The sequence below is a fragment of the Carassius auratus genome, chromosome 10 (assembly GCF_003368295.1).
Source record: "Carassius auratus strain Wakin chromosome 10, ASM336829v1, whole genome shotgun sequence".
NCBI lineage: Eukaryota > Metazoa > Chordata > Actinopteri > Cypriniformes > Cyprinidae > Carassius > Carassius auratus.
In genome coordinates, this window is record NC_039252.1 from 21,091,599 (window position 1) to 21,104,911 (window position 13,313).

At 42.0% G+C, this 13,313-nt stretch overlaps 1 protein-coding gene across 3 annotated transcripts in view; it reads right to left on the reverse strand.

Moving 5' to 3' along the window:
• LOC113110287 (myocyte-specific enhancer factor 2C-like) overlaps positions 1 to 13,313 on the reverse strand; it is a 36,707-nt gene that overhangs the window by 3,920 nt on the left and 19,474 nt on the right. For all 3 annotated transcript variants that reach the window (XM_026274389.1, XM_026274387.1, XM_026274388.1), the window contains 4 exons: positions 10,648 to 10,851; positions 2,878 to 3,018; positions 2,519 to 2,705; positions 1,255 to 1,302 (listed from right to left, as the gene is read on the reverse strand). In XM_026274389.1, coding sequence (XP_026130174.1) covers positions 1,255 to 1,302; positions 2,519 to 2,705; positions 2,878 to 3,018; positions 10,648 to 10,851 — 580 coding nt within the window. The remainder of the gene's footprint in view (positions 1 to 1,254; positions 1,303 to 2,518; positions 2,706 to 2,877; positions 3,019 to 10,647; positions 10,852 to 13,313) is intronic.

Genomic DNA, 13,313 nt, shown 5'->3' on the forward strand with positions numbered 1-13,313 from the left:
TTAATAATAATAGACCACAACTACTACTACTACTTATCTACATTATTATCATTTTAGAATAATAATAATAATAAAAATAATATAAAGAAGAAGAATAGATAAAAAAGTTTCTGTATAATAATAAAGCTAATAACAATATATATATATATATATATATATATATATATATATATATATATATATATATATATATATATATATGTATGTATATATATTAAAATTGACCTTTAGAAGGTTCCACTTCTGTGGTGTTATGAAGCACATCTTTAAAAATATTCAGAAAGATCTTTTGAACTATTCCTTGTTTGAAGAGGTCATAAAAAATGTCCCTTGAACCTTAAAATGACTTGGTGGATCCGACAGCTGTCACAGTTTTTGATAAATCTGTCTAAAACGCAGGAAAAATAATGTCACATGTTATTGGATCTGTGGTTGCTTTCAAGATATTATATCTTTTCATATTTTACGTTACCACATGCTTTCTAAGAAGTCTGCTGCAATATTAGCTCTGTGGTCTTTTTCAAGACGCTGTCACTAAATTGTTGCCATCTGTCACAGTAACACCACAGAACTGACTTACGAGTAACGATTGGGGAAAAAAACAAAAACGTTCAACAGCACTTTCACTTGAACATTTTCTCAGATGTTAACAACAGCTAACAAAGAATCACTTTTAGATGTTTCGATATATCCAGAGACTTGCAAATGGGAGGAAAAAAAGTTGCTAAGTCAATTTAGACTTCTAGTTTTCAACATTTGCTTTTCATTATGGTCCGTTTGGGTCTTCTGCACCAAACGGGTGCTGGTGTTGAAAGCCAGCGAGTAGTACAATGTGCAAAGTCCATTTTCTGTGAGCTTCACTAAAACTCTTTCATGCATGCGTTGGCTCGAATGTTAGCGGCTTTTAATCCTTTTCATCAATGAACTATGTTCACTAACAAACGGTACACCTTTGAGATATTTGGACCTTTTTGTGGTGCAATCAGAGCCTCGAATCTCGGCGTGCTATGAATACGTTGCGTTATATGTTTCGAAGGTGTTGACGGCTTCATCATATTAGAATTCACCGTAGGAAGTTTTTTATGAAACGCTTCTTTAAATATACCCTCGCTGCGACATCCTAAAGCGCCGCACTGGGTAAATATCCGGGGGGGAACTAGCCAAGCAAAAGGAAGCTTTGAATCAAACCGAGTGGCTCCGTCTGTCTGTAAGGACAGCAAACACACACGTATGGTAAATACACATGACTCTTACCAGCGCTGGTGCCCACTCCGCTGCTGAGGTCTGGACCCATAAGGCCACCTGAGGATAGGACAGAGAAGACATTAAACAAGACTAACACTCAAAACACGTACGCCACGCCTGACTGACGCCTCCTTCCTGCAGCCAGACGGGCCGCTCGAAATATATGTACGAGAGCCAGTGTGAAAAAAACCCCATCTGTAAGTCTACCCGAACCCACAAACCCCGTTCGGCCCTATGGAGAAGATGCCACCGTCCAAGAAAAACCTTTGAAAAGCCTGCGCGGTTTCAGACGTCGCGGTCCCTGCCAAGACTCATATTTAGTTTTGCTCCTGTAATACGAAGCAAATTGTTCCAGGAGGGCCAGGGATAATGACAGGACAGACACTGCGGTCAGAAGGACTCCGACCAGAGCACAAAATAGATCTTTTAGACAATAATAACAAGCCCACAGACGGATTACGCTTCCCACACATATGTCACCACAGACTGTCTTTTTCTACCAGTTTGTTCATTTTTCTTCCCGTTGCTTCCACTTTCTCTTTCTATATACATTCTAAACACACATATCTGGAGCTTTCTTTTGGCCCCTGTGGACACTGCTAAGACTTTTCACACTGTCACACTTGTCTACAAGATCCAAAGGTGCATACATGCATCACAAGAGAATACAGTTTTATTTTATTTTATTGTAATCCCTGAAGAAAATGTCATTTCCAAATGTGTTTGGAAAAAAACAACTTTTTTCTTCTTCTTATTTAATTGAAATCATATTATTTATACTTCCATGTTTTTTTTAGGTAGAGAACTACACAAATGTTTGAAAAAAAAAAAATGCATGTGCTCAGAGTACGGATAATGTGTTTGGATAAATCCTGAGCTGACCAAACTTCCTCTCAATGAAGCCGAGACCACAAACATAGACCTTTCAATTTTTATTTGCCCGCTGAAAACCAGGAGTTCCTTTACAAGCAGCCAAAACTCCCATCGAGACAGACACTTTTTTTCGTCTCTGGGACAGCCTCAGGAGTTCTGCCGAGCACACAGTGTTTATATTATAGGCCCGGCCCGGCACAGTTGAATATGGCTGAAAGAAATATTTGAGCACATGTAATGATCTGGATGCGGTGTTTGAATACATGCAAGGCGTGTTTTCATAGCCTCTGTGGAGCTGTTGGTGGTCCTCTCTAATGATGTCAATAAAGCGTGGAAATGAACATTATTTGATCATACCAGGAGTCCCTGGCAAAGTGGAGAGCCCGGTGCGGGTCAGTACCTGTGTTTCCTGCACTCGGGGGCCGGTGGGTCACTCCAGGGGACATGCTGTTCCTCTGGAGGGAGGGGTGGGCCAGCGGCAGCATGTTGGGGTTGCCCAGGGACACTCCCGGGTGGCTGTAAATCAGGCTGTTGGGGTTGCTCACAGGGATTGAGATGGGCATGTCATAATTAGACTGGGGGATGGCCTATAAATCAAAATGCATGGAAATCAATCAACATTAAATTATTGAAAAATATATAAATGTAGTATGTAAATGGAAAATAAAAAAATCTTGAATGTAGTGTATTATCAGCCAGGTCAACGAATCTGCTAATAATTGACTGTTTTGAGATTCCAGCTCGGTTTGTGACACTTACACACAGTCTCTGCCTGCTGATCATCAGGTCAATGTCCTCATTGATTTTACAATATTTGTCCCCAGATTCTGGACTGTGGCCTGAATCTTCAGCATCGATATCAGGACTGTCACAGCCGTTTAGACCCTTCTTCCTCAGAGTCTGAAACAAATACACAAAAACAGTAAAATATTGTAAAAAAAATATATATATATTTCTAGATGATTATACCCAAGACGGATCGAGACAGAAACTTGTTCACAGATGAAAAAGGAAAAGGCATTATCTGGGTTTAAATGAGATACAATAGTACAAAAATGCAATAAAAATAAATTAATAAAAAAAAGAATTAAGCATAAAAAATAAAGCATTAAAAACAAAATAATTTTCCATAGTAACAGACGACAAGCCACAGATGCTGTTAAATAAATGCTGTACAAATATCCCTTTAGGACTGGAGCAATTTCCTCTTTTGACCACACGAGGGCTATATTTGAAAACAAATAAAGCTCTTCCTGCTTGAGAAAAGCAAGCCTTTGACTCCTCAGAAGAGCCTGATCCTTTCATCTGAAGCCCGAGTCCAGTTTGAGCAAACGTTGACTTAAAACGGAATAAAAATGTACATTATTCACTCTGCTCTCATTAGCGGAGCTACTATATGCAAAACAACATTATTACTATTATTCATACAAAAAGCTAAAAGTTTGATCTTAGGTTTTTAATGGCCATGTCAGAATAATACACTTTTTTTTGTGAACTGTCCATGTTTTTGAGAGTTAAATTCAAGGTATAAAGCTGATCTAAAGTCAAATACAGCAATGCAGCTGGGTTTCTCTTTCTGCCTGATCTCAGCGTTTCACTCGTCGGCAAGCAGCCACATCGCTGGACCACAGCAATTCCACTCATTCAAGACATCTCCACCTGTCAGGGCCCTTGCACCTGTCCAACAAATCTGCTCGGCTCAAGGGGAAAGGGCGGAGCTGGGGCCACAGCCAATCACAGCCTCGAACCCCAGGGATGTCCGTAGAAGGCTATTTTTTGCCCCAGTGCCACCCAGCAACCCTACACCAGCCATCCCCCCCCAATCACACCGCCAGCTCACAGTCCGACCCGGCTCGGTGCTTTTAGCAACACGGCTGGATCCCAAAACCTGACATCAGCAGACTAAACATTCAGACCGGCACGGACCGCTCCAGACCAACAGGGGAGGGTCGTGCTCAGCCGAGCATTCCTCTTCAGTTCAACACACACCAAAGACAGGACAACGACCAGAGCCTGACTCTACTTTAAGATGACAGTTAGATTAAAAGGTTAGTTCACCCCATAATGAAAATTATGTCATTAATTACTCGCCCTCATGTCGTTCCAAACCCGTAAGAGCTTCGGAACACAAATTAAGATATTTTTTTCATGAAATCTGAGGGCTATCTGATCCTCTATAGACAGCAACGCAACTGTTATATTCTCAAGTCCATAAATGTAGTAAGTACAATGGTAAAACAGTCAACTTCAGTTTTGCTAAAATAACATAATTTACTCAACCATTCTTCTCCCCCGAGTTACATCTTCTGCCATTTTAGAAAGTAATACAATGCGTATGCCTGCTTTCCCTTAAGCATAAACAACGTTTATTACACAGATTACGTTCATGTGCGTGATTTCCCCCCAAATGTAAACACTGATTACGACCAATACATTCTTGGGTACTCTCCAAAAACAGGTTTGAAATGACAGGGTAAATAAATGATTAATTCATTTTTTTTTTGTCCGATTTTTCACCTTGGAAAAGGAGTTCATGCGATCTCCACACAATGTCTCAAAATATGCACAAATTTTTAAAAACAAATTCAAGATCTCATTATGAACTCCCCATTTCAACCAAGACCACATTTTCTGGCATATGCTATCGAGATTCATTTTATAGCTCCAAATTCATACTGTATGCCAACTCTTGATTCATGTATGCATATTTTAACTTAGCTTAGGACAAACATCCCAGACAAAGTTCATTCTTAGATCCAAGACAGTCTACACGAGTATGTAAACAAAAATTGCATATGTTTTTTTTTTTCAGTTAGATTCCAGTTGCATTTCATTGCGTTCCATTGCCAGCTGTCGTATAAATGTCTAATTTCAATGTCCTCCAAAGGACTTGAAAGAAAACCATAGGAGAGCCGATTGATTATTAGACCAAAAATGTGAATATGCGAATGCAAATATTCTGGCCTTAAATAAAACTTCTGAAAACTCTCCTTTGCTGTGAGAGAGCAACCTCTGAGCACTTTTTACAATACATTGGCTACCAATAAAAAGTTTCTGGCATTACTTTGCAACAACTTTACAAAAAAATGCATTCAGCTATGACTAAAGTTGAAGTGAGGGTGGAGAGGAGAGAGGAGAAGAGAGGAGAGACACAGCCATCAGCGCCTCCTTCTGCTCCTAGTCTTGTCAACTCTACGGAGACTTGCTCCTAATTAAACCAGCGCTGCATCGCTCTCCCACATGACAAAGACAGCCCCAGTCTGTCCACATGTAGACATGGCGTCCTATATTGCGTGCTAGCCAGTAACCTTCAGCGGAGAGATGATGTTGGATGTGCATTAGCAGGTGGTAACGTGTGGAGACAGCTGACTGATGCCGTTTGCTGGCCAGCAGCTGACTGACTGACTGAGTGAACGACTGAGGGCGTCACGTCACCTTGTACCCTCCTCTGAGGTCCTCATGGGTGGTCTCGGCCTCACCTCAAACCAGGCTCATTACAGTCCACTGTGTCAGGAGACATTTAAACAAGGACAAAGTCTGAGAAACTGCATTCAAACGGCACACACACCAACCCAGAGGAAGATTATATTACTCATAGGTTGCTCAATCATCGCTCGGGAGACCTCACGGAGTTCTCATTCAGATTTCCTTTACACCTCAACTTTTGTTGCCGAAGTATTCTCAAATGCCTTATGAAAAGAAAATTTGAAAGAAATTAGTTAACTGTTAGCATGCAGTAAGAACATATTACTCATACGTTGCTTTTTCATTGCTTAAGAGATTCATTTAGATCTCATTTAAGAATAAGACGTTTCTCCTAAATGCCTAAATAGAAATAAAATAATTTTATAAACAACTGAGATTGTAGAGTGTATTGCATAAAAGGTGTTCTTTCATAGATCTTATGTATTTAAATATCAGATGTTTTTCTAGAGGAACATAGAAATGTTAAGAGCATAGAGCTGAACAATATGAGATGCAGGAAACATGTAAAAAGTCTCTAGCGCCACCGCTGTCTAACAAATCGAAACAGTAAAGATATCTCATGTTTTTCCTTTAAGGAACATGCACATATACGCCAAGGTGGCAATGCATTTCACCATTCAGCAGCAAACACGACCACATCCAAGCCACCCAAAAAAGCAATCAAACTAAGCGCATGTGACCACAAAAAGGCGGCTCGGTTGAAGGAAATGTCGCCTTATTGTCTCACGTGTCAGTAGAGATATTAGACTTAGAACTTCTTCCACCTCTTCAGACATGCATGTGTGCGTGTGTCATGTTTGCCTGTGTGGAAACTTGTTGATTTATGCAGTGAGTCACAAAAACTGGCAGCACGATACCATGTGCACAGACAAGTGCGGCAGCTATCGTAACAGAAACGCATGTTGAAGAAAAGGAAAAGGCACATAATCAGTTCACAGAAAAAGCACAAATAAGACTCGATTCGTGCTGCCTAAACACTGGTATATCAAGCTCAGTTTATCAAAAGCAGATGGATTGGGGTGGAAAAACGAAAGCCGTCAAAGAGGCAGAATCCTATTAGAGCCATTCGGGTGAGCCGGCGGGGACGCCCCCGTTCCTGCGGCAGGTCGCTTGGTCAATGCGTGGCACTGTCTGGCCCTCCTCCAGGGCTCTTTCCACCAGCTGCTCTGACCACAGCAGCTGGGCAATGTTTGGAAAATGCCACACTGGGGACCTCTGGGTAATTTACCTCCTTTGATGCTCCCAGTACCCTATAATAACGAATCAAAGGCCCTCTCTTTTACTCCCACCAGTTGAGCGCCGCGTGTTTGGTATTAAACGCACTTGAGAGTGTAATTACGATAGTAACCGGCACAGTGCATATCCAATCCGACCGCGGGGAAACGGAAGAGTGTCCCGAAACCAAGTTGGGCTCAAAAAAAAGTGAACGTTCTGTGCTCCCTGGTGTTCTTGGGTGGTTTGATTGTCAGTTCTCGGAAAACGACACCTCCCGACTTCTTTGCAGCTGACGTGAGGCAAGAATTCCTCACAAAAATCATTCCCGGGGTTAAGCAGGTCCACATTTATGAATTTGAATGAATACCCTCTCGGACCTTCCTGTTAATAATCGCACATTATCACACACAAGCATGCCATCTCTTTACATTTGTTGTCATGTGACCTCTCAGAAGACTTGTTTTTCCATTACAGCATCTATAGAGCTTATTCATGTTAAATTATTACTGATCAAGTCCTTTTTAACACAAAGCCTCTCACTGTAGCCCAATAAAGGGCTCTTGTGGGCACCAATCATTCACAGTCACCAGACTGAACTGTATTTGACACGTTGCGTGCCACAATAACGGCCGACCTTACGCTCTACGATCAGCTGCAACAGCAGTGAGAAATACAGCATTGCCCCCTCGCCGTCAATTAACAGCTTTTGTCTCTGGAACTTCTTATCAAGGGTAGCCTATCTGGAAATGGGCTTCAAAAGCGTTATTGTTACCAGCGAACAATTAGCACTCTCAGAAAGAATAGAGTCTTGGTAAAAGCGAGGCATTTTGTGCTGCGCTGGCTTGCTGTCGGGTCTTGGAAAACCTGACTCACGCAACAAGGTTCAGATTAATCGTGGAATGTAAAACCGCCCTCTGATGTCGTTCAATCGAGGTTGAAGAAAACAGGGCAGTAAATACTGCGTTTCAAACTCTAAGCATGAGCGGATCAGAACAATGACCCAAATGTGGGCTGAGGTCACTGCACGCCCAAATTTCACACCATGTTTTCAAGTTTACATAGCTGAACAGATGGCAGATATGAGCCGACAGAAACAGACACGAGAAACAGTCAGCATGCCACGAGAAGTCACGTTATCAAAAGAACTCTCCTTTCCCTCTCTTAAAAGTGTGAAAATGGCATCTTAACAAGTTTGATTTAAGCTTTATTGAAGTACGCCACCGTCTGTGGTCAGTTTTTCTCGGAAAATGGAGTGGGGGGTGTGGGACAAGCCTGGCTGTCCTCTCTCTCTCTCTCTCTCTCCAGCACTCCACGCCTATTCTTCTCCATTTTCCTTGGCACGACTGCCGGGCCGGTGCTATTTTTAGCTGTGCTGCTTTCTATTTTTAGAAAACTACCGGTTTTCAGGCATTTAATGGGGAAGGACCACAAAAAACACAAAGGGTTGGAACGGGGAGGAGGTCTGGCACACAAGTTGGGCGTCTGCTCCTTATTTTCTAACGCTATGAGAACTTCAGCTGCTCTCTGCCCAGGACAGAGGACGGAAATAGGCAGAGGGGTAAAGAATGTGAAAGAACTCCATCTTATAAATAACCACGAGTCTCAGGCCAAAAGCGCAAAATACAACACGCTGTTACTAAGTGGAGCAGTTAACTCATGTTAACCCGTTTGTGAAAAAGGCAGGGTGAAGGAATGCAAAACAAAGACGTCTCTCTTTTGGTGAAATTCCTGAAGGGATGAGAGTGGCACTGATTTCTTTCGGGGGACAAAAATACAAAAAATGTATTTGAATACTTATATAAACATATATATATCAAATGCAGAGCAAAATACTTATATAAACATAAATATCAAAGTCGGATCAGATCAAAAGCTGTCCGTAACAGCAAAAAGGTCTAGTTCCTGGCATCATCTTGATGTTGTGACTGCAATGTGACAGTGTTAACAGAGAGGTATAAGCCCTGCAAATCTGATTCACGGATTTAATCTGTCAATCGTCATCAAGGTTCAATGGAAGATCAAGAGCCATCATGCGTGCATGCAACCAGCATCACCCGAATACACAAGGCAACCGTTGCCGCAGCAAACAATCCCATCAAAACACTTCTAAACATAAATTTAGCCAAAGATGTAACAAACTGCACAATGGAATGTGAAGCAATGACTTTAAGGCAAACCTTCTCACATGGAGAACTGTGAGTGAACTGGGAATGGGAAACAAAATGAAGTGCTTAAGAATGCATTGGCATGCAACTACATGAAGACAAATTATCTAAATTAGGAGAGTAGAAAAACGTTTGAGGCAAATGTGCCTGAAATGGAGCCAGTTAATAAAAGTAGGTTGACGATGTTTTCTTCGTTACTTTTGAAATCAGATCGATGTGCCAAGCGCTGGAGGCATGTTTTCTCAGAGGTTTGTGTGGGTGAAATTGGAGGAGGGGAAGGTTGTCACCTCCAATGCCTTCCAGCACAAGACCAAGCACAAGAGGTCAACTACCATACGCAGAGCTTTGCTCAATCTCATTAGCTGGCCATGTAGTCATTAACAACGCGACCTTTGGAAATAATTAACATTTTCCTTCCTTTGCGCTAACGGTCTCGATGACAATTCTCAGTAGAGAGGAAATCTAAAGGTGTGGGGTCTGGAAAGCGTGCATTTCAGGGTGATGACATGGGGTTACAGTGCACGCTGTCAGTTTTTAGGATTAAAAGGAGCATTTTCAGATTACACTAATCGGGGAAATGGGATTATCCCGGCTCCTTACTGGCTTGGCAGGGTGTCCGTGAGATTTGCCTCGTGCAGACTTAATGTTTCTCCTCTCATGAGGCAAGCCATGCTGTTTCCCTCTCAGGCTCATAAAAAACCCAACTAAATCTGACCTCAGGGCTTTGCTTGTGATGCATGTGTCAATGTTGCAAATGGCATGTCGAACGATGTAACACTAGACTGAACAGTCATAGTATAATAATAGAGTATGGATTCGCATCTTGTTATGTGCAAGTGAAGTGAGTTGCCAAACAATAACCAGCTCCTGCTCGAACGCACAAAGATAAAGAGATCCCTCACCATAACTGAGTGCTTAAATACGCCCCTTTCAGCATCCAACCTGTTATTCCTCATCCTTATTGTGTGTTTCTCTATATCCCTTACTTACTTAGTAAGAGGAGAGCGTTTGTATGTGTGGCACCACAAGGCCTCTACGCAAATCAATCGGGTGTTTTTACTGGAAAAGGGACTTTTCCAGGGGAAATATTTTCCCACTGCTCCCAATGGGAGCGCCATGGCCTTTCATGCATGTGGGGTGGGAACCTTCAAGTTCTCTCTTCCCAAAGTCAGTCTTGACAGGTGGTTTGGAAGAGCTGAGAGCAGTTTTGCAGTTGCTCTTTGGTCTTTCGGTGGCGATTTCAGCAGAAGATGCTGAAGTCTTAGATTAGAGGACGAGGAAACCCTTATCTAAAGCTACCCACGCTTGCCTCGTGACCTTTTCAGGAGCTCACATGTCACAAAAGGTGTCAGTGATGAGCAAACATGATCTTAAGTCTCTGTGCAGACCACCTGGCTTGGACAGTAGCATCTGCCATGTCCTCTTAAACCAGTTGCATAACTTGGTCCTGACGAGATACGGTACAGTCCTTGTCCCTGTCCTTTAGCCTGATCCCTTCTTATAGAGCACAAAGGCATGTGCCAAACGTGTTTTGCAAGGACCATGTTCCCTAACAAATCACCACCAGAAATGAACCCTACCTGATCTCACGGTGAGGCATCTGATTCAAATTCCCTGAATGTATTTGTCAAAAACATTGTGCTTATTGTCAAAGGGAACTCACCTCCACGATGTCCGAATTAGTCCGACTCTCATGGGGCTCATTGTACTCAGTGTATTTAAGCAGAACTTTGTCCATGTCGGTGCTGGCGTACTGGAACAGTTTATTAGTGCTGTTGAAGATGATGAGGGCGATCTCACAGTCACACAGAACGCTCAGCTCATAGGCCTTCTTCATTAGTCCAAACTTCCTCTTTGTAAACGTAACCTGATGAACCAAAGAACAAAGGGAGGGTTAAATTGGGATTAGATTTGATGACAATGACAAACAAAATGTATTAATTGTTGGACAGCGTTGTTTGTTGTCAACCTTGATCACCAGCATTTTGAGTCCTCACCAGGATTCTTAACTATCTTATTTACTTTTAATTTTTGGCATTGTGCAGATGCTTTTGTTCATAGCGACTTCCACTGCATGGTATACAGTTTATCGGTTCATGCATTCTTAGGGAATCAAACCCATGACCTTTCCATTGAAAACAATGGTCTTCTGCATGAGCTAAAGGAAGTTCTAAAGGAAGTTCTACCCAAGAAATGCTCGTAACATAAATACATAGCTACTACCCAAAACTCAGTGGCTCTAATTTAGCTACATTTTCTTGTGAACTGATAAAATAGAATATTAGCTTTATTGACTTGCTCTTCAAATGCATTTGCAATTCTTTTCATTGGCAATTGCATGCCCCATTAGATTTAAACTTATAGCTAGAGTGTACATGGCCCCATCCGTCCAAAACCAAATAGTTTGACAGGGTATTCTGGTTAGAGAGCTATCAGAGCTCTGCGTGCCATGCTAAATTTAGACTGGGGAGTTCAAGGTGAAATTCTGCCCAGCACGCTTCACAAATTGACAGCCCCTGGATGGCAGGGTTCATAGGATTGCTTTGGCTAATGATGACCCAGCATCACCTAGGAACGCCGGCAGCGTAGCGCAAGTTCCATTTGGAAAGGACAATTGCCCAAAGACAGCATTTAAACCCTCACAGAACAAACTCTCCATCTGTGATGAGATGGCAATGAAACTGAGTGAGAAACAGCCGCACAAACCCGAAGAACTCTCTTGGGCATCTGCCTGAAATATTTAAACTCTGGATTATTAAATTCTGGCATCAAAATGAGATAGAAAGGAAATGTTAATGCTAAGAGTTGGCTTTTAGCTTTGGAGACTTAATGGAGTTCTGAGATAGGTCTCAATAAAGCAGCAGATATTTCTCCAGGGGAAGAATGAATGAACTGAAACAACTGAAAAGACAAATCCTCAAATACAGTAAAAGTTAATTGCTCAGAGGTTGCTCTTTCATATCTCAAGTTTTCAATTATGTCTCAGAATTTAGCAATTCCTGGGAACTGAACCCATGACTCTGGCGTAGCCAGCACTATGCTTTGCAGTTTAAGCCAGAGCTATTTGTCTAAAAAAAAAAAAGTTTTTTCTTAAAATTCCTCAGGAGAAATAAAATACCAAATAGACACTCTTTTTTTAACAGTTTTGCAAAGCAGAATGTCCTCCATTTAATCTAATTTCTAAGAGAAATAAATGACATATTCAAGAGCACTTTCTCTCTTTCAACAGTGTATACTTCATGCATGCATGTCAATGTGCAATACACATGAATGCGAAGATCTAATCTACATGGTGTTGGTGGTGTTTGTGTGTCGCTGATCCCTGTGCGTGAGTTCGGACGTCATGCTCTCTGTCACAAACAAACTCCAGCAGGGTGATCTTCTCACTCCTACCGCTCAGCATGCTGATGCTCTCACCTCCACATGATTTAGATTATGCTCACACTCACACACACATGCACCGGGAGCGACAGATGTCTTACACATGCTCACTGAGACGCCCCCACACACATACAGACAAAAAAGCGTTCGCCTTTAGCGCACGGCGTGCGTTTACTGCCATGTTCAGCCTGTCTTGATTTACCTTAGAAGTCTGAGTCACAAAGACAATTTTATTTTACATTTTCCTAGATGCTTTCTGATGCTAAACTGCACTTTGAGGCTGCAGCTAAATTTACACGACCGTGCTTCCCCGTAAAGATGCATGAAAGTTTATTTGACTTGAGTTAAGACATCTCAAACATGGAGAACTTCACCACCACAACACGGGAAAGGGTGGGCGCTGAGAGGGGGTTAATCGTGCCACTGCACTGGGGGTCAGGAAGCACATTTGAGCGCATTTCCTGTCATAACAGGAAGGGTCCAATGGCTTTCCCTCCACAATGGCTTTGCCTCGGCTTCCGGCCCTATGTTGGTCATTGAAGTGGGGGGGGGGGGTGGAGACAGGTGGGGGGAGGAAACATAGATGACAGGCAACCATTTATCCTGCACCATGAGCTGCTGTCCACTTGAACACTATAGCATTGTTCTGGAGCAAAGAACAACATGTAAAGCAACAGGCTGAACACTTAACCTTTCTTCTCAAGTGGGAAACCTGTACACTTATTTAAAAGGTTCTTGAATGGAGGCTCTTAATTGTAATTTTTTATAGCTATTCATGAGTTGACTAATGATCTTGATGTTACAATTATAGGTCCTTCAGATGATCTTTTTTGGTTTTGGGCTTGTTTATACACTTCCAATCAAACTTTGTTTTTTAAGAATGGATACTTTTATTTAGCAAAGAAGCATTAAACTGACCATTCGGGACAATAAAGACATTTATAATGT